This window comes from Phalacrocorax aristotelis, chromosome 2, assembly GCF_949628215.1.
Source record: "Phalacrocorax aristotelis chromosome 2, bGulAri2.1, whole genome shotgun sequence".
NCBI classification, from domain to species: Eukaryota; Metazoa; Chordata; class Aves; order Suliformes; family Phalacrocoracidae; genus Phalacrocorax; species Phalacrocorax aristotelis.
In genome coordinates, this window is record NC_134277.1 from 21,687,012 (window position 1) to 21,709,504 (window position 22,493).

Consider the following 22,493-nt stretch of genomic DNA (forward strand, 5'->3'; position numbering starts at 1 on the left):
TTCTGGGCAGAAACTCTGGGAGAAAATGCAAAATTCAGCAAAAGATTGCTGCCAGTAGGAAATCTACTGGTGGTGTTCTGATAGGGGCAAGGCACTTTCCAGGTCTAAACTACAGGAATTGCTAAAATTTACATTTCAAACAACAGCTAGAGAAACTAAATAAAGGAGAGAAAAAGAAAGAAGGGTGTCTTCAGTTAGTAACAACTCCATTTTGGCTAAAAGCAACACAGAGCAGGAGATATCAGTAAGATCCTCGGGAATAAGTGAATCACTTCACTCCCTAAAACATAAATTTGTTTTGCACTGAAGCAGCCACAATTTTCTATGCTCGCAAGTACTATGTTGGGAGGAGTGGAGAAAGTAAGATACAGTCAAGTTTGATTTGACTTAACATGCTCAGCATGCTGCTTCTTACTTGAACTGAATCTTTTCCTGTCATATAGTTGCAATCATTCATTCTGTTCTAAGACTTTTTATTAAAGATTATGTTTTTCTCACTCTTTTCATGGTGTAAAGCAATGAAACCTTACTGTTAGCATGGCTGCACTCAGCTCAAGCCTGACTATGATTTAATCTATTATATTATTGCTGGTTTCTTTTTGATATTGGAAGTTTGTGAAAGACACTTGTTTTGATGTAGTATCTCTATACAGTGGCAACAAATTAAAAAGTAATTCACATGTCTCAAAGTTATTTTGCAAAGTTTGTCATCTTCTGCTAATGTCAATGCAAGCTATAGGTCAGAGACTGCTCTATTTAAATTTATCTGTATTTTACTTCTCAGTGTGGTACTGTTCCTTAGGGGTTAAGCAGTCACAAGGATCAGGGACAGAGACCAGTGAAGAAAAGGACCAAGTAAGTTGCCTAGAAATCTTCTATAAAGCCTGCAGCTGGAGCTGCTTTACAGATGATCTGGGATAAACAGACAAAAATTCTAAGTACAAAAGGAGAATTGCCTCTGTACAGAGCTCTACATAGCAATAAACACAGAATATCACTGCGTATTTTGCACATTTTAAACTGTGGAAAAATCATTATACAACATTTGTGTAATGCCCAATTATTAAAGGCCTTATTAAGCCTTTTCCAGTGCTCAGTCCCTGTGCCTACTGACACAGGCAAGCATTGTGGCAAAAGAAGAATGTATTTGTGGATACCTTAGTGGTAGATACTGGGGACCCAACATCCATACTAGTTGCGTTTCAGTGATCAATTCCGTTTCCAGCAAATGCAAAAGAGCAATAGGCAACAAGAACCTCCGATAGCCGCCTTCGTAACTTTTATGGCTACTGTGCTTCGGGGATCAACAGAAAGGTTGGTCATAGCATGACCATGAATCTAAGTTTATTTTAACAATATTAATACATGTAAAGTCATTTACTTAATAACAGTGAGTTATTACAGAGCATACATTTCTTTTATGAGAGTATGTGAAGAAAGGTAGTATATTTATCCTATTTTTCTCCTTGCTTGAAAGAAGACATGCCAAACTAGACACATTCATTAAGATGTATTTTCACACTCATTGCTTTTTCAAGGACTTTCAGTGTTTGCAGCAACAAATTTCACTGTACACATAACATTTCCTGGGCTCCGTTTAGTCTAAATAAAAGGCACTTCTGAATGTCCTGAGCACAGTAAACAAACGTGGTAGATTAACAAAAAACCAAAAGCCAACCCTGACCCCCGAGAGCAGGATGAAGACTCCCAGGAAAGATTGGGGGCAGACGGGGGAAAAAAAAAAAAAGGAAAGCTTGATTTGAAATGATAAGATTGTGAAATCTCAGCAATTTAACAAACACCCTAGAAAGAAGAATTGTTGATATAAATGGCACTTCATTTCTAAACGTCCCACCTGCTTTCTCAAATATGCTCCACAAAAATCCCTGTCTCTGAGGTCCCTGTAACTATAGCACTATATACATTTTCACTCTCAGGCTGGTGCCCACAGGACTGTGGAGGCTGCCTTTGTACTGCCCAGTCCTGAGCACTGGTTATTTAGTGCATATGGGATGCAATTCTGATGCTGCCAAACTCCAAAAATGCTCCTCTAGCTTGGTGGGAAACACTTCAGCTTCTGACAACCCCAAAGTTATTCCAGATAGAAGACTCTAATGTTTGGCTTTGTGACCCTTGGGAAGAAAAATTTCAAATTCATTTGAGTTCTCCTTAAGCACTATGAACTAACTATTTTTTAGAACATGAAACCCCCCTTATGAAGGCAAAAGGTTAAATCCTTAATTACCAAATGGAAAGCCAAACTACAGAGAAAACCATAAAAAGTTAAGACTACACTAATAATGTCTTAAAAAAAAAAAAAGTTGTCACTTGAAATTTCTCCAATATATGCCTTAGCCATGGATGCTTCTATCTTCAAAGGGAGGCTCTGTGATGCTTTCATTTGCCATGAAGCCAAGAAGTCAAGTCGGTTGCACTGTATCACTACTGTCTTTTTGGGGTTGATCTTGCAGTTAATTTGAACTACTGACAACCTATTTCTCCACCTGTCCCAAGGCTATCTGCTTTGGGCATTTCTCTACGACTGTAACATTTGTGCCCATCTGCACAAGATGGGATCTCACCCTTTACACCTGTCCCTTTTCAGAGCTTGCTCACTCTCTCTATGTTATGTGGTGGGAATGAAACCTTAATAAACCATTTACGGAGAATGGCCCCAGAGACATAAAAGTTCCCCCTCCTCTGCATTTGGGCTCTAAAGTACCAATTGCAAATGAAGCAAATGGGACCAACCTCCATCCTTGCGAACGTTTTAGTATTTACAACATTCTAGTCCCTAACTGGCATGTTATAATATCCCTACTAAACTAGGAGAAAAGAGGAATATTTTCAAGGTTGTCATATAAAGTGTTTATTAAGCATTTGTTATACACTGGTTTTACTCTATAATCTCCATCTCACTATCAGCTCTCTAGAAAGACCATAAATGCTACATGCATAGAAATTCTGGCTTGCTGCAGAAACCCGTTTCTCCTGTCCTTTGCCTTTTGCTTAGCATCTTCAGTTTTGTGTGTTTGTGCTTCCACAACACTGCACCTGTGGACCACAAAATTCCTATTCTCCAGCATCACAATGGGACTTGGAGGTCTTGCCTTCTCCTTCCAAGGCCCTGCTCATTTCTGAAGGTCCTGCACAACAAATGGCTGTAGCCACTCCTTCTGCTAGTCTCCTCAATGCAGTTCAAGAGTTCAAGAGAACTTCTTTATTCAAAAAAACACCTCGATGTGTCCGTTATTTTTGCATGAGTCTGTCCTGAATGACTGTGTTAAACAAATGGAGGAGGCAAAACAGAGCTGTGAAGAGAAACAGCAAATATCTTGCAGTCCCAAGTGGCTGTACTCTCCAGCTTTCAGACCAGAGAAACAGCATCTCTAAGGAGAATCCGGCCATTATCATCTTTCCTATATGTAGGAGCGGGACCACCCTGGCTACTGCAAAGCTACAATAAACTCATTTACAATGCACTTTCTATAGCTGTTCATGAAGGCCTGAACTTCATGTTCCACTCAAGTTGATCTTAAACCAGCCTATGGATTAGGAGGAATGGACAACCCAGGGAGGCGTTGCTGTGAAGTTACATAACAACTCCCAATAACTCCAATAGAAAAAGATGAATGAAAAGTCTCATTACCTTAAAATATCAAGAAAAGCCAGTGGAACTAATCTATGCTCCACACAGGGTGATGTTATTATTTTCCACACTATGACTGCATAGATTTGATAACATTTAGGGTTATTTTTTAAACCGTGTGCAGAAATTTTTGTATACTGCCTTCCCTTTTGTCCTTGGTTGTTTTTTTTTGGTGGGGGGAGGGGCAGGCATTTCTTTCGGTTTGATTTTTTTTAAGCTGGATAGAAAGTAAACTCATAATTATAAAGAACAGCAGAAACAACATCAAGTGAAAATTAAAGATATGTTCATCACTGTTAGCCTTCCAGTAAAAGAAGTCTTCCACATTTGCATGGCAAGCCCAAGCAAATACTTTAGAGAGAAACAGTATCTGTGATGGGGGTATGTTGTAATTCTGTAGTGTCATTAAATATGAGTGGCAGGTAGTACTCATTTTCTGGATTTTCTTCAGTAAGAGCAGCAACACAAACAGAAGAAGGGTTTCAAAAAATCAATACGCTCTCCAACACTACCAATAAGCTCCCAAGCTGCAGAAGACTTTGCAACATATGGATTCTTCCACTGTGAATATCTGTTGTACTCTTTACCTCCTCTACAAAGCTGGGCATCAAGGTTTTTTTTTAAAATGCCTGTGTGTTGTAGTAGGGATTTACAACGGAATCCGATAATGTGTAAAACCACAACTCAGTTATCTCATTGTGCTTTCAGAAAAAGAGAGGGCTGTTACAGAACACAACACCTGAATTCAATAAGCTCAGTAAGGGTGACAGACATTTTCAGGTTAAGACACTATAATGCCATTAATCTGTCAGGAAGGATGGCCCTGGAAAAATACCATTCTACATATGTCCATTGGCAAGCATTCATTTTTTCCTGAATGTTTCCATATATGAATGTTAGAGCAGGAGCTCTGACACATTTTGCTTCATAAGAGCTTGGAACTCAACTAAATGGAGACACTGGTTGGAGATCTACTGGTAAGCCATGGAAAGTTCAGCTGCATTAACTTTCCTGTATTTGAGACATATTCACTTCACCTACTAAAATAATTAGAAGGATCTGTGTCATGCCTGAGTGAATTTTATGAGTCTGGCTGGATGAGGATTGCAGGGGGCAAAAAAAAATAATCATAAAATCAATATGCATTTCAAAAATATAATTTATCAACTAGTGGCTTCCATGTTTATGCAAGAGGAAACATAATGAGTACTGTGCAAACTGGGAAGATTAAAAAACAAACACAAAACACACCTCTCAGAAAGCATTATTATTTTTTGACTCATGTTGTAGAGACACCATTGTCTCTACAAACGGGTTTTATATTACTTTGCTTTTGTTATTTTGTAATGTAACAACACAAAATCTAAAAGCTATTTTGTTTGTCTGAGAGCAAGCTCCTCAGAACTGAAAACGTTGCTTTGGAAGCAGACTATAAAGACTGAAAGTGTTAAGCGTAGCTTATTCTAAGCTGTATTTTACTGAAAAATAGGATGTAAGTTTTATTAGTAAGAAAACCCCAAACCTAATACTTAAAAATACCCCCAACCAGTAAAAATACAATGGTTATAATATTAACACTTGCTGTGTATAAAGACAATGTCAATTCACAGCCAATGTGTTTATGTGAAACCCCTAAAATAAAAATAGTAGAACTCCCACAAATCACCATGGGTGGAGAAATTTTGCACCAACCGGTCACAAGATAACATTATGGTCAACGTCTGATCTCCCTACGCTACTCAAAACTAAGAGGAGCTTTAAAGACAGAACTGGTGCTTGTTTGGATTTACATTATGTCCATATGAAGGCAATATGGCAGTTTAAGTTTTTTTTTTAAAAAAATAATCAGAGATTAAATTAAGCCATAAAGCAGAGAGACAATATACCAAGATTTCATTTAGACGGATTTGATCCACGTTATTCTTCTTTAGAAGATGAACAGTCAAATAGCACGAGCACATTCTTTTAATGACCAACCTGGAATTTCTTCCAAATTCTTATTTCTCTATGGCCTTTTCTCCTTCATGTCTGAATATCACTCTCCATAAAGACCAGGCAGAAACTCACAAATGGAGGTATTTACCCTGACTTTTAAGAAGTAATTATTATTATTTTTAATATTACTTCATTTTCCAGTTCTCCATAAAGAACTGCTATAACATGGGACTTCCCACAACTGTTTTCCAGCAGAGACACAGACATCCTCACGAAACTATCTCTGGTGACAGAGTCAGAAATATGATGACCACAAGATTCTCTTTCCTCAACAATGTTTGAGTACACAGAAGTAAATGTCTTCATTTTCTACTTACTCCCCAAAAAATAACAAATTGAATTAAAAAAAACAAAGAGAGGGAATGATTTTCTACCTCAATCTGGGTGGTGTTGTCATGTCCCTCTTCAAGCAGCAGATCTGTGAAACCTCCCGGCTCAGAAGAATCTTGCCCCATGCTAGCTCTGTTAGTGTCGACTGATTTGAGAGACTCTGAGTGCCTTCTCCACCTGTGGCTGTTTACATGAGAATCCACTCGCACATTTTCCTCCACTTGAGGGAAGCTCTGAACAACTTCATAAAACACACCTGTTTGACAAACAGAAACAAAACCCAAAATAATAAGTCAGTAGAACTTTGGTTTACTAATAATAACTGAAAACCTAAGAATAGTAATCTTTTAATAAATGTTTTGAACCCCGCTATAGCATAGCCAATTATGTCTCTGACAAAGCTTCTACAACAGCATAACAGTTTAAAAGAAAAGAAAGCTTATTATACTTCTACAAAATTCAAGAATTTGGACTGCATTTTGTAGACTGCGCTTAACATCCCAAATGTTTTATTTTCCTGCTTATTTTATATCTGGGAAAAATTTTCCCTGTAATGTTTGTAATTTTGATACTTGCCTACCCATAGGTGTCACTTTTCAAAATAAAATAAATCTAAGAAAAAAAAATCAGTTAATCATCTAACAAAACGAAAGCAGAAGAGGCAGAGGAACACTGGTACAGACTTAGCTTTTGCTACTGACTTTATATATAAAGAGCTTGGAAGGTGAAAGGCAGCTAAATAAACATTATGAGGGGCATGAAATTCCAATGAACATCTGTTCCAGTGTAAAGATAAAGCTGCCCCATTTTATAAGTGATAAATGCAAATGACACGTGAAGTCTGCTGACACCCACTACGTTCCCTGCAAAGGATGAGCAATCAGGTGGTGTGGTTTACATATTCCTTTTGGACTTTATTCATGCTCATTCACAACTTTTTCATGCTAGTAAAGCTATCACCAAGACAAAACCATAAATTCTTCAGTAGTTTCCAGTTTGCCGAAACCAGAAGCCAATCAAAGTATTTTTTGTTACTTTATTTCAGTTAACACCATCGAGAGGGGGTTGAGTAATTTTGCACACTTTGCACTAAAAATCAGATATGCTTTTCATACTGTCTAAAAGGAGAAGTAGAGGGGTGCTCCGTGCCTCCCATATGCCAGGAAGAAGAGGATCTTATTAAAAAAACAGAACCACGAGGTTCCAGATGAACTCTCAAGAGAGGTGGCAAAGTAAAAGAAAAATACTGAGAGAAAGGGTAGAGTGGAAAAGAAATTATTTGTAGAAATATTTCCATTGCTTCTGTTTGGCAGAAGCTTCTGAGCAAAGGAAGTAATCACTTCCAAGGTCCTTACTAAGCACTGCACATGTTGACTAGGTAAAGAAAAGATGGAAAAATAGAAAATTACCTATCAAAAGTTTAAATAAGAAGTAAGATTTTACTGCATCATAACAGGAATAGGCATAGGAATCATGGATATAGGACAGTCTGTCAGACATTGTTCTTGACAGACCAGAAAGAGTTACAGTACAGAAACAGTCTCTAATACAATTTAGGCTCTGTGTGATTCCATTTTTTGATCAAATTCCCCAAAATCTATTAACCTTATTTCCTAAGCTATTTGATCACTCTCAACCACACAGATATTATTGTGAGCCGAAGACGTTTTGTCACTGAGAGAAATCAGAATTTAATAGAGATGCAAAGTAAGCAATCTCAGCCCATAACTGTCCTCAGACCACAAGTAATCAGACTCCTTTTAATTGGTGGCTTTTTGAAAGTGTTTCCTTGCATTTCTTAAAAGCCTTAGAACACTTGTCTTCAACAAATTGCCACCATGCTCTCTGCTTTATCACACAATCAGCTGCAAGATGCAGAAGGGCAGCTCAACAGATGAACTGACTTATTCCTCTGTGGTTTATATCAAAAACCTATTAAAAACTGCCCTCTCTGCATCAGCTGGGAGGCACTCACTATGGTGTTATGGGGATAAGAAAGCTTACATGCACTTTCCGTCTGTGATACGCAAGGCCTGAGGCTGGAGCCATGGAGGCAACATTTGCCCTCCCGCCTGAGCCAGGTCTGCAGATGCCTTGGCACCCGTGCCAAGATGTGGGGAGCATTAGACATCCACAAACAGGGGTCACAGTGCAACAGCTATATGTCTGCAGGACCCTGCTCCCTTCTTCTCAAGCTGCCCTTGATGGCTCAAAATCCACATTCAGAGAGGTAAAAAGCATATTTACCCTCACTTACACTCCCACTCCAGCCTACTCTTTTTGTGGTCTACAGTCAGCTTGTTGAGACAATCACCAAAATTAGCAAACAGAAAGTGCAAAAGTTAGGGGAGGGTCTTAAATCCTATTCACCTCAGGCTGAGCCTCATCTGTAAAGGAAGGCAATTATACTTTGCTCTCCATACGTCTTGAATAGAAAAGAACATGGCTTCTAAGCTTTAAGGTGTTGTATCATAAACTGCTTTTAAAAATAATAATAATATAGTGTTAGAGAGAAGAAGGAGATAAGCACGCTCAGGTATTTCCACTGGCTTGGAAGTTCTACACATTTTTCTCCATAATTTTCTTTTACAGTGTAATTGCATCATGGCATCTCCAAAATTTGGTAAATTAATTTAATTCATTAAATGCAGGAAGCTTATGAGGAAAAAGCATCCAGAGACCTAGAAAAAGTATTCAGAGTCCTAAAATTCCAATACTTTACAAGTTAGAACTATTTCATGTTTTTGGTTGAAATCTCTGTGTAGCTAATAAATCACGTAAAAGGCATTTCAGAGGAAATGCACCAAAGTATTATACTCTTATCTTTTAGATCTTGGAGCTCACACCTAATTAACACTGAAGGAGAACATGCCATTCAAATCAATTGGAAAGCAGCCAAATAAAGTAATATCTGATTATGATATTATGATAAAATCATAATATTGGCAAACATAGATGAGTAGTAACTTGTTCAACCTGTATGAACAGAGAGTCAGAACTACATGCCTTCAAATCAGTTAAAATTGGAACCACAGTTTTCAACTGATATTTTTATGTGAAAACCACAAAAGTGTTATATGTAGTTCTGTCATTGGCATACAAATACCTCAGTGTGAAGGTCTGCAGAGTGATATTGTACTACATTATTTTGGAAGCAGTGAAAATAGACTACAGAACTTTCCAATGAATATGTAATTAAGCTGGTGTTTTGGTCTGATCTTTCAGCTCTTGTCTTTGAAGTTTTCATAAAATTAGTGATTAAAATCGTTATGTCTGCAGTTCTTTCCCCCTTGGATTAAGCTAAAATTTAAGATTTCAATTCTGTGTCGAATAAAGCTAGAAAGGCAGTGGGGTGGGGGTGGGGGTGAGGGAAATAAATCTAAAGAAAGCTTTCACTGCTCTGAGATGATTTGGAGTTAACGACTGGCTGTTGGCAAGTTCAGGAACTCTTGTTGCAGTTGGCCAGTTCAGCCCTTTGTAGTCGATGCGATCGATCAGAACTACCACCAAAGGCTTTCAGGGAACAGGGGCATCATTCACACAAACTGGAAGGACCTATGCAGAATATTTAGAGAGGAAACTGGGGAAAAGGAATGGGTGAAAATTACAGACTCACTTTGGTAACATCTAAGACAAGTGCTTCAAATTTCCTTCTGTAGAGGCTTACACGCTTACAGAAAAACAAAAGATTTTGGCATCTATTGCCTAAACTACCATGTACCCAGATAATAGCTTTTTGACTACCTTATGTTGCATTTTAGCATCAAACAAGCCTTAAACTGTATTAAGCTAACCTGATAGAGGACATATGACCAAAACCTGTGTCTTTGTGTACATCAGGACCTGACTTTTAAGGTGGCTCTGCTAGTCTGAGGTTTTTGGCAGGAAGATGTGTGTCCTGTACTAAAAAAATACACAGAAATGCTTAACACTTACATCATTAACATAAATCAATGCTGAAAGTGACAACAACTGAGTATGTAGAGAAGTTTGTCTACTTCAATGTTGTGAATTATGCACGCAGGTCCTACAGATTGAACTATACAAGAAAGATTTGCAGAAAGGGAAGATGCTGCCTGACTATGGTGAGGGCACACGTTTTCTGCTTTGCCAAGTCTACCCTCAAACAAAAAGGGAAAAATTCTAAGTAAATAAACCCAAAATGAAAGAGCAGAGCTTAAGAAGTAAGATCTCTCTGATTTAGTAGGGAAGTCTGGTCTGTATAAAGCTTTATTTAGAATGAAGATCTAGCTCTCACTTTACAAGAAAAAGAAACATTCACAATTTTATGGACAGCAATGTAATTAAAGAGGAAAGAAGTCCTATTTTGAAACAAAAAAGCCAAACAGGTAAATCATCTACCACTCATTCGACTGTCCTTTTTTTTTTTTTTTTCCTTTCCACGAGGTCAGACAGAGGTTTGTGGAATGTTTCAGCATATCAGAATTTCAGAATTGCATTTCTGAAGAACATGTGTTAATTACATTTCATGATTGCACATATTTAGGCCAACTCTGCAATTTGTCTAATTTCATAAATGCACCATAATCAACAAGACTTTTTTCTGAAAGCCCAGAAACACTTATATATTGAAACCTCAATTCAAGAGATTGCTTGTGAGATATCTTTCTAAATCTGCTGCAGCCCAAATGCCAGCAAAATCACTTTTATTCATCAAGGAACTGAAAACACAGTCATACTCCTTTAACTTACTTTCTATAGGCAGTCTCATGAATCTTTATTTCTACTATGACCATTTTATTAGTAAAGATGAGAAACCAACAAATGTCAGTGGAAGATATGAATACTGGACCCATGAAGTGACAGACTCTTCAAAACATAAACGTTCCTTTAAAGGATTCTCCAAATACAGTGTTTATATACTGAACACCCAATTCAGCAAAATCAATCATACTTCTTGTAAGAAGAATTTCCAGTTTAAATTATCTCTGCATATGAACAGCTCAACACTACAGAGACTTTTCTCCTGTATCTGATTCATGGGACTAGGACCAATTCCATGTTTCTGACCTTAATTTAGGAAAGAAATAACAGACATGCTTGACTATCAATATGTCCATGATAATGATAGGATAAATCTCTTAACAAACTTGTAAATAGCATGATTTGTAAAAACTATCCACAGTGACAATTAGCACACAAACAACTGTGTTAATTTGGATCATGGTTTTAAAAACAATAAAAGACTACACCCTGACATTTTCTTTTTAAACCTTGGTTGCCACTGCTAAAAGAATTTGAATATTATGTGTGAGAAAGATGCTTAGGATGATCCTACTTTCACCAAAGAGGGAATGAGAATTTGTGTGGCCTGCAAAGGGAGTCAGAGGTTAATGATAATAAAATACTGAATGATGGCAGACTATGATCACAGTACTGAAGCTACTGCTGTTGAATTGTATGCTCAGAACAACAAATAATGTCTAAAATAACACCACCATCTGGATGCATGTTTTTCTTGCTAATATACAACAAATAGCTACTAAGACTCCTGTCTAATACAGAGTATCAATAATAACAGATAATATGGCAGGGAAATAACATATCTGGTCATTTCCTTACACATGCATTTTATCAACAACATGAATTCAGACTTTTCCCTTCATAACCTCTTTCTATTCAATAATTATTCTTCACCACTACAAGTGGTCCCAAAGAACATATTACCACACTTCTGGAACTCTATCTCCATCACAACTATAACTGCTGCAGGTTTGTGGTGTTTTTTTTTTTTTTAAATTCTCTGATTTACTTTCATTTTGCAATTATTTATGTAATCATACTGGTAAATTAAAATGGTATTGGTAAAGTCCATTATTGGTAAAGTCTGAGTCCACTGGTAACAATACTGTAACTTTGATTAGCATATAACAACACTGAGGAAATATTGCCTAATTCCAGTTTCAATCATACTCTCCAGCTACATAAACACAATAATTTAAAGTGCACGTTGAACTTACAAGCAATCTGATTATAGCTTTATAATGTATTATGGATTTGTTTTGCTGTTCTTCCTGTCAGTTCCACTCAGGGACCAGGACCTAAGTTTATCACTAACTGGATACACACAGAACAACAACAAAAATAGGCAATTCAAAGAAGGTTTGCAGTCTTGAAGATGCTGGGTAATAACAGAAGGGAGAAAGAGTTTTGGTAAGTAAAGAGTGATATCGGTCATCATCCAAAACGTAACCAGTGTCAAGATTTTGAAGCCATTATAGTAAGAAGATTTAAAAAGGAAAAAAAAGATGTGTTATCATTTGATATGCTTAAATTCTTTTTATACACACAATCTAGATGGATTTAAGTTTCTTTCACAACTGAGGTTTAAACAGTCACAAGAGTCTAGGGAACTTGAATGGTAGCAGAAGTGGAAGGCATATAACATTTCACACCTACTAGGCTCTTACATGTCTCATGCACTTCTGCATCCCACAGGTGCAGACCTTTTGTATTACTTTTGGAAGAGTAAAAACACACTTATGTTTACGCTAACAATGCAGAGCATAATCCTTTATTGCAACTCTCCACTTTCTGAGACAGGGGGACAAAACCTCTTTGAAAGGAAACCACAGAAAATGAAGATGGAATTGATTCTGGTTTAGCCTTTCCTTACAGAAGAAGCAGCTCTAATAGGCTTAGATACCCAGCCATGGCAAATTCAAGTACTACTCAGCATCCCTATTAACAAAAAAACAGAAAAGCCAGAATTGTGTTGTTCTGATTTAATTTAAAGCTCCACAGATGTACTGTTACTGATGTGATATTTTCCAGAGCTTTCAGGTGGATCAGGTCAGAGGTGGACCTCGCGGAACACAGGAAAAAGTTCAAAACCATGCTACTAGTACTTATCTAAACTCAGTATACAATGCACAACTGAAATAGTTTCTCCAACTGAAAAACAGAAAAGTAAAGAGTTTTCTTTCTCTGAAGTGTTGCTTGTCTCAGTTGCTGTAACTTCATTATAGCTTCTCTTCCCATAGCATTGGTCTTTGCTATACATACAAACATTTATTAGCACTGGCCTTCAACCATTTTTTTCATCTGGAGATCCCTAAAACTTTCCTGGTAGGGTTGTAAATTTAAGCCTACTAAAAGGGATACTTCTTGGTTCTCATTTTCCTCTCCTTCTTTCCAGCACACAATTTTGCATTTCAGAAGGGAAGCCTGACCCTCCTGATCTGACCTGATGAGCAGAAAAGAGGTGCTTCCTGATACATTGAACAGTGCTGGGGTTCTTCCTTCTGGCCTTTCACTTTCAACTACCCATATTCAGCATGATTAACATCACTTAATGTCTGCACACCGTACAAATAGGTTTCATATCCACATTCCCAGTAGCATGTCCAATAATGACTAGCAATGCAGATACCCAAGTGTACCTAGGTGAGTATTTACCACATACTAAATTTCCACATAAAGCAAAAGGAATAATATCTATCGTGTTCTTATGTTCCTGGCATGCAACTCAAAATATTCATAATTGTATTTTTTTTGTGGATTATCAAACTACAGCATAAAAAAGCAGGAAGTTAACATGTTTTAAATCATCTGAGGTTTTCTGATTAATCATTGATTAACCAATAGTGTCAAAATGTTCATACATGTGTAATTTCTGCCTCTTCTGTCCAAACTCTATCACAAACCCTTGCTAAGCCATAACATTATTTGTGTAAAAGGCAGCAAAAAATAAAGAATTCAACAAAAAATTGTCCTGCTAAGAGAAATGGAGATCTCTATAATATTCTATTTATTTCCAGAGAATACTAATACCAACTGTACCTTATTTAAACACATTGAAAGCAACTTTTTCATGAAGGATCCAGCAAACCTGTGCACTAGAACAACCCAAGGATGCCAGCCACATGATGGGTCAGCTTCTCCTCTAGATTCAGGCTTAACTAAAATGAGCAAGCAATCCATTCAGCTAGAAGATATGCACCAATGTACACAGATATAGATGGAAAAAATCAAGTTAAAACATTAGATGGACAATCTTGCAGTCACATCATTAGGCCTATTTTCTGTTTCTGGGAAGCGGAGAAAAGCATAGAAAAATGAAATAGTCATTAATAATTTGAACTGCAGCATATGGTTGGAACTCCTTTTGCATGACTTGCCGAGGGAGAAGAGAGCAAATATCTGGGATGTGCCAAATTGTGTTAGCTTGGCTAATTTATGCCTTTCTCAGCAGTCAATGGCAAGTGCAACTGTGGTATAAGGCTTATAAGGTAAAGATATAAGGCTTATAAGGTAAAACCAGGAGCTAAGAGAGATGTAAGCTCATTGCTTGAAAAATGGTTTAGCACAGACAGCACTAGACTTTTGTAGTCTGCAGAGGCAGAGAGCAACACTTTCAGGGGCACCGCTCTGGCCAAGACAACATCAGTTAGCTCTCCACAGGCCCGTCACTCACTGGTGCTGGAGTGGCATCAGAGGGTAATTGGCTTCCTGGGTAGCCCTGTCAGGCTCACTTTGAGTCAGGCACAGCAATCAATGTCAGCAGTTACACCAAAGGCAACCACATTGAATTTGGTGGCTCAAGCAAAGAGATATAGACAGGAAAACAAAGCTCACACGTCAACACAGGGGAGCTACCCATACATACATGTGCACACATCACCTTGCAGGCACAGATCAAGATCTGAGTAACCCCGTGCAGTGGGAATAAGAGGAGAAAGGTGGTGTAACACCTCATCGGGTACAACAAACACTGGTGGACACACAGACCAAGGTTTTGCTCTCCTCCCTTGTCAGAAGTGCCCAACAGACTGTAATCACCTTGTTTACAGGTTTGTCTGCAGATAGGACAAACTCCTAAGCCCCTTACTCACTCCTGATTTCTTACTGAGTCAGTGGCAGTGGGCCAAAATACTGCCTACATAAACAGTGTCACCGCTCAGAACTCAAGCCAACCTGAACACCTTCAAACAAGACAGATCATGCAACGTAGCCCTGGCGTGACTGAAACATGACACGTTTTTCCTGCTGTGTCCTCGGTTCCCTTTGCCCCCCTCACAGGAGCAGAAAGGAAGTGGTTTGCAATATTAGATGTTTTGCAGAGCTCAGGATTTGGAAAACTGGAAAATGAACAAGCAAGTGTCGTTGCCCAGCAATGTGTAGCGCCAAATGCAATAGTATCTGACATTATAAAAGCTGATGAAAAAAAGCTTCATGACTTTTCTTCCACTGTGCTGTGAAAGGAAAGTTTTTGAAGACGGGAACGTTAAAATTTACAACAGTTTGTGGAGACATAACTTGGGCTTTCCTTCAGCTCAATGCTAAAATGCACAAAGTGGTTTCAGACAGAACTGAAAATTTAAACCCCTTCATTTTTATTATGAATTAAATAAGGAAATTTTATAGATTCTTTCATTTGCTGCACAGGAAGGTTTCCTGGACCAACAGTGATTCAGGATTTAGAAAAATTATGCTAGCTCCAAGTAAATAGATTGATTATTTGTGGAATTAATGAATTAATATAAAAAAAGTGAAGGCTTAGTGACAGAACTCACTATACTGTGGTGTCAAGACAAGGTTTTCATAAAATGTCCTGCAAAAAGTAATAAATTGGCACGTTCAAACACAGAGGTGCTCCAAGTGTCAGGAAAAATAAAGATGGTCTCACTGGCCTTAAGTGGTGGGGTTACAAGTTTAGGTCAGCAATGATTGAGAAATACATCAAATGTTAGTACTTTAAAAATCTCTAAATTATTTTGACCTGATTTTCTTGGCTTTACAGACACAATGAGATACGTTTACTGTGTTTTAGTCTTGAAGCTTTTTCTGTAGAGATGGGATGGTCAAAAAGTGACAATGATAATTTTTTTAAAGAAGAGCTTGAAGCCACAATTGCTGTTCAACTTAAATTTATCTATACATTTACTCAGCTCCCTCATTTCTGCATCTTTTGTTCTGAAAGAATAGAACAAAACTTCAAAAAAGAAGATCTATTGCCTTCCATTTTCATCCATATGCATTAAGTATGTATTTTCAAGAGTTTTGAAAACGTAACAGTGATTTTAAACAATAAGGGTTCCAATCTGGCCTGAGGAAGTCACTCAGTACTGTAGACATGGCCCTCTGTAAGACCAACCACTAGAGATGTCAGAAACTTTCAACTTTCAGGAAGCATAAGAGAAAACCAAGTATAGTAAATATATATGGTGTAGAGATGGATTCTATAAAAGGAACCAAAAATGTACTGTGAAAACATGGGTTACTTAATTTTGTATAGTATTTTTGCATAATAGCTCAATGGATGCTTCACTTTTGCTATCTGTAAGATGCAGATAACGATACTGGCTTTGTCTCTTAAAAATATTGTGTTACTGATGGCAAGCCTAGATAATAGCTATGTACTATTTTATTACTGAAACGCCATTGTTTATTTCTTCCAGACTCTCTGTTACTGTGCAGGGGTAAGCTATTTTCTGTCTTATCAAATGAAGATTAAATTTGTCACTGAAATTAAAATGGGCCTAAATGCCTTCAGCTTCTTTTCAAGAAAAATTCCCATTTCAGCTTCATCAGGAGATCTGCTGGAGGAAAACATCATGTTTCTAGCACACTAATGGGAGGAAATTAGAATGGAGAGTGTTCTTAAGCTCTGGCACAAAATCTGCATTGCTAGACTTGCAACAGGAACAAAAAAATAAATAAATCGTACATTAAGAATGAATTGTTGTAGATACGTATTTAGAGTCAAAGAACAGCTGTATTAAACCTATCAAGAAGCAGAGACATAAAAATAAGAATTAAGCCAGTAGAGACATGAATGACAGAAAGACATTCTTTGGCAGAAAAGAAATAATCCGTCTGAAAACTGCTGGAGATACTGGGGAAACAGAGGAGAAAATACTGCATCGATCTTCAAACTTGTCAAAGCAATGAAATTATCTAGCAAATGTTTAATTGGACTGCCTGATATATGGAGTACTGAATATTGCTTTTCTCTTCCCCCAAAAGACAGACAAACTAGTACTGTGGACTGTGCAGATATGGGGAGTAAAGCGCAGGAAGTGCATGTTTTCACAGCTTTTAGCTAACCAACAGGACTGTAAGGACTCAACTCCTTTAAAAGGGTTTTAGAATTTACAAATAAAGTGTAGGTTTATATATATATTACATTTGACACTGTTTACATGCACTGACATTGTGCCTCAGTAAAATGAGGGAACTGCATTGCTGGCATCCACTTTCAATATATAGAACTTACATGGAACCTAGTTATTTTGATAGACATGTTCTGGGAAAAGACTGAATAAATATGGTTTTTTTTCTCTATTATACACCTTCCAATTCAACCACAACTTTCCCAAGAAAAAAAACGCTTTGCAACAATCCTGCTGGGGTGGCTTTGCTAGCATGCTGTGTATGTACATTTCATCTGTGCATTTTCTTAATGGGGAGGCAGAGATGGATACTGCCATACTGCAAAGCTCGTGGTGCTTTGGAAGCTGTGCAGGGATGAGCCAGCTCAAATGACATCACTCTACACTTACAAAAGGACAGATTTACAACTCACTCTGCTGTGTTTTTCTGAATGGAAGATAGGACATTATGTAATGTGTGAAGATCATTACATACTGATCATCACACTAAGAATATGTTATTTTACTTTTCAGAGGGTAAAAAAGAATAGAAGCAACACACAGAACAAGACAGTTCAGTACGTGTATTTCTTAAAAATATACAAGTGTGCTTAACTGCTTTGGAGGGGCTTATTTTGTAAATGAAGCTGCACTTACAGGGGCTCAGACTTGGTAGACTCAGTGACTCAGATGTGTGCAAACACTGCCTAGTGCATTAAGAGAGCAGAAGGAATGGCTCTATGCGAAAGAGACCTTCTTCACAGGAAGGTTTCTTTTCATCTTGTGTAATCACAATGGTACAGAGCATTACGCTTCTATTCAGTGACTTGCTCAAGCTGTTGCTCAGGTTCTTTATTATCACTGGTTAGAAGGCAAATTCAAACAAGAAAGAGGGGAAAATGCCTGGAAAAAAGAGTTAATGTAGTGGGTTTTAAGGGTTTTGGATGAAATGACATTTGAATGTTTACATCCTCCTGGCTTATTAATCAAAGACAAGATTACTCCATGTACAGAACTATTTGGGAAAGTAAGTCAGTCGAAATGTGACCTATTTTGTTAGACAGAGACTGATATATCCATAAAATATACTTGAAAAATCACCCGTTTCTTCTCATTCTACCCACTACAGATTTTATTCCAAACAAGCACATATTAACGCTGTCTCAACATGCTATTTTTTTTCCTTTCCAAGCAAAGCACAGTGCCAGCGGTCAGCTATGACTTCCCATACCCTGTCCTTGAGACTCAATGACAGCAAAGCACTAGCCAGTTGCACGAAAAGACATCTTGTACAGCAGTCTTATATTTCTATGTTAATGCATCTTGCTGCCAAGGTTTTAACCCACAGACTGGCTGACAGCCCATCCAAAGCCACAGCAGCCACAGTAAGGTTTGGAAACCAACTTCTTACATCTTGCAACAGGGAACAGATTCAACAACAGCTAGACTTCATTCAGTGTTATAAGAGGACAATGCAAAGATTTACCTGATTCCTGGATGCAATATGACCCTAGAAATCATATTTAAATTTCTCAAGAACATATTCATAGTAATTTTGCTTTTTCTCCTAATCAGCACAATGCAGAGAAGTAACAGGGCACAAACTCTGCCTCTGTACCACATATATTCACACTGTCAAACAACTTACATCTCATGCAGTTCTAAACTTAGAGAACTTAAATGGGACTTTAACAGTCCCCAGAACTGCTCATCTTCCACAGGGCTGTCAGTTCCACTCCAGTGAGGAGTTAATCTTAAATTAATCTGTCTTCTTGCTGAATGCCTTCCTCAACATGTACGCCCCATTTACTCATGCAGAGAAACAGCTCGGTCACTACAGATATATCATTCCATATCTGAGTTATAGAGGGATAAAATACCGATTCCTGGATGTCTAGGTGTCCTGGACAAGTGGCTGCTAAGCTTGCAGAGTCTGGCTCTCCTTGTGCTATACGTCCCACAGACCCATCATTTCCAAACCCACTACAGTTAACAGGCTTGGGCTATAGTAATTTCTCTTCAGATAAATATAAGGACTGGGCTACCTAGCAGTAAAGGAGGCAGTCAGGCTCAGTCTGTAAAAGACTCTGGCAGACTACATGTCCCCACCTTACTAAGAGCTGGCTTGGCCACCTTTCTTACCTGCCTAAGCAGCTCACTTGCTCCTGCTTTCCAGTTTCGGAAAGTACATGCTCACTGTGACAGAACTGTCTTTCAAAATGCAGAGTAAACTCTTTTCTTCTTAAATCAGGGCTATGGTCCCCATGAATTTTAGAAACTGTCCATCCTGCCCCCTCTCTTTTGTTCCAATTAGTCTTCAATATTTTCAGGAACAAGTTCAAAAGCAGGATACCTTGCTAGGAGATGGAAAACCTCCTCCAAGGTAAAGGCAGCCTTGAAGTCTCTGTCCAACTTCCCTGGAGAGTGCATAACCACTAGGATACTGTGCAAATACAAGACACCAGTACTTGGGCTTAGAAGACAAACAGAGCTTTTCTCGTTTCTTGCAAAGACCAACTGCAGCTGCCACTCTCAGAAGTGCATGGCACATGCTGGATCCTGAGGCAATTAGGTCTCTTCCTGCAGCCCTTAACCAAGCAGCTAGAAAGAAGGAGGATTTCAGGCATACAATGCTTGTGTTTGTTCCTCTTTTTCAGGTAGCTCTCAGATCCACAAATGGGTGTTTGGGATTGCAATTTAAGTATTAACAGTAAGTAAATAATACAAGGTTTTAATTCCACTTGGGAATTAGAAAGCCACAAATTTGTCGTGAAAACAGAGTTTGGAGGTGCTCAAGTCCTTTACTGCATTTGTAACCTTAAACAAATTTGGGAGGAAAAGTTTGTTAAACACTAATCAGTGTTGACAGCAAATGCCCACTTGCTTCAAAGTCTAAATTTGCTTCTGTTGCGCATGTATCACATCTGAGCTTTCTGGTTTCGTGTCAGTCGTGGAAGTTTCTCATAGTTTGGTACATTTGGGCACATTGTTTGGCTCTAAATGAGCCCCCCCAAACCACTGACACGTCCATGAACCAGGGCCTTTCAAAGGCCTGTTATTTAACCGAACTCTATTGCATAACTCCTAGTGGCCATTTTCCCTCTTTTCCATTAACAGTAAACCAAAAACTCACAATTTCATGTGCCCCAAATTAATCTCCACTTCTGCCTGGTTATGCCAAAAGCTGCCCCCACACAGTGTATGCTTCCCTTCACGTGATTTAGCTAAGCTGTTTCTAAGCATCTGTCTAGTATCACCTGTTTGTAAAAAAGGATGAAACATATAACACTTTTTACCTACTCCTGGAGGAGAAAAGTAATAAAAGACAGAACATTCGTCCTCCTCCTCTCACATAAATGCAGTAAGACGGGGAAAAAGCAACAACTTACTTTATTACTCCCATCAGTTTTGCTGAAGTAAGGAGTCTGAAAGCTGTGGGAGAAAGTTTTTGTGTCACTAATACAGCTTCTCCACAGGAAACATGGGCACATCAATAGATTGTCTCTCTGCTTAAGTTTTAAATATGAATGATTTCATAAGCACCAGCTCAAACAATTTCTTTTAGATCTGTAATGCACTGGTACTCAAATATTTCCAAATTGAATCTCCTTTTGCCTTTTCTTATGGGTTTTTTTCCCCCCCTCCCCCGACCTATGCACGTGCCCCTACTCCTCACTGCATGCCCTGCCCCAGACGCCCCCTCCATTCCCCCTGCAGGGTATAGTAGCCCAAACTGACTATTTCTTCCAGTGTCCTCGGACTCCAGAGCAAGTGTCTCCCCATCCAACCTAAGATATCCTTCCCATATCCTGATCATCTCCTCCCTTTTCCTCAGGTCCCTGGTCTCTCTAGATCAGGCTGTGCTCTCCAAGGAAGAGGCACAGTATCAGACCCCATGTTGCATCCCTTTTGTTTGGCCTAGCTGCCAGGGAGGAGGAGGAGCAGAGCAGAGAGGAAAAGGTGATGTTGCATGCAGAGACTGTCTCATAGGCTCAGCCACACGCTTTGGCCCCACTTGCCTGGTACCTCTTCGCAACCTTATTGTTTGAAATTAGATGTTATCTTCTCCAGTGACCTGCCAGAGGAAGATAAAACAGCAGAGGGGAGAGTAAGGCTGCATGGAGCTCTGCACAGAGTCACAAAATCATTGCTCTGATAAACAACATGACAAGCCTGAACTCTATCTTGCTATCATATGTTTTCTCAGTATCACAAAAGGCATCTTATTTCTGATTTTAAAATTTTAAAATTAGGACCTTTCATATATGAGCTTAATATCAGAAATATGTAACATTATGAGTGCATAGCAACAGCACTGGGCTTATTTCACACTCTTCAAACCTGTGGACAACGTTTTAATTTGCAGAATAGTTTATATGCATATTATAATTTGTTACTTACTGTTCCATGAATAAATGTGACATAAATCACTAAGAAAAACACTTAGTAGAGGCAACAGCAAAACAGCAAAGTGGTTTGCAAGCACATAGGGACTGGAATAAAATGGCTGTGCATATTGAGTCCAGTGAGATGTCTAGATTCCAGGAAAAAGAAGGTAATTTATTGATGATATCTAACACACAGCAACACCATGAAACTGCTAGTGATGGAGTGGGTTCATCTTACCTCTCTTAGAAAATGCGGAAAAAGACAGAATTCTAGTGTTCTACTGCAAGATGCACCATATATCCAAGAAATTGACATCTTTAAGACTTAAAAGGTGATCTGGAAGCCATACATTGTGCATTACAGTGATTAGGAGTTCTTGCTGGTGGTCTGCAGAGAGCTGATAAGTCAAGCATGCTGCTTTCTCTGTATTCAGCTATTAAACAAAATTTCTAAAGTTAAACTCATATTAAATATTTATCTGATATTTATTGTTCCATGTAACCAATTGCTGCAATTGCCACAGGAATATTATTCTGTTGCCAGAAAGAGGATAATGAACTATACAATGGCAAACAGGCTGGGAAGTAGGCCCATGAGGCAACATCCCTGTTGAAACATGAATTTGTGAACAATTTGTACTACCAAACGTTTTGGCCCACATTGCTCGATATGACTGAGCGTTTCACATTTTGCACGTGCCTGACAGAAGCATCTTAAAGAGGCACAATTTTTGCAGGGTGACCTAATAGCACTTTCTGAACATCATGCCATCCAGAAACATGTACCCACAGACATCCACCAACTCTTGATCTTCTGGTTCTACTTATTAGTAAGTTCAGTTACTTCTTTATATTGGCACTATCCACACAGAGTTGAAGACTTAGAATTCTAATAACTTCTTCCAGGATAGGTAAATGCAGGTATGCAACCTCCTGAAGATCTAATGCTTTCAGTGGAGTTGTGGATGCTCAGAGTCCCTTTGACATCAAGCAGATTCCAGTATGGCATGGGGTGCG

The 22,493-nt window shown here is 38.4% G+C and overlaps 1 protein-coding gene across 1 annotated transcript in view; it reads right to left on the reverse strand.

Moving 5' to 3' along the window:
• Nucleotides 1-22,493, reverse strand: part of PLXDC2 (plexin domain containing 2) — a 278,669-nt gene that overhangs the window by 146,520 nt on the left and 109,656 nt on the right. The window contains exon 2 of the mRNA XM_075082687.1: nt 6,019-6,230. Within this exon, the coding sequence (XP_074938788.1) occupies nt 6,019-6,230 (212 nt within the window). The remainder of the gene's footprint in view (nt 1-6,018; nt 6,231-22,493) is intronic.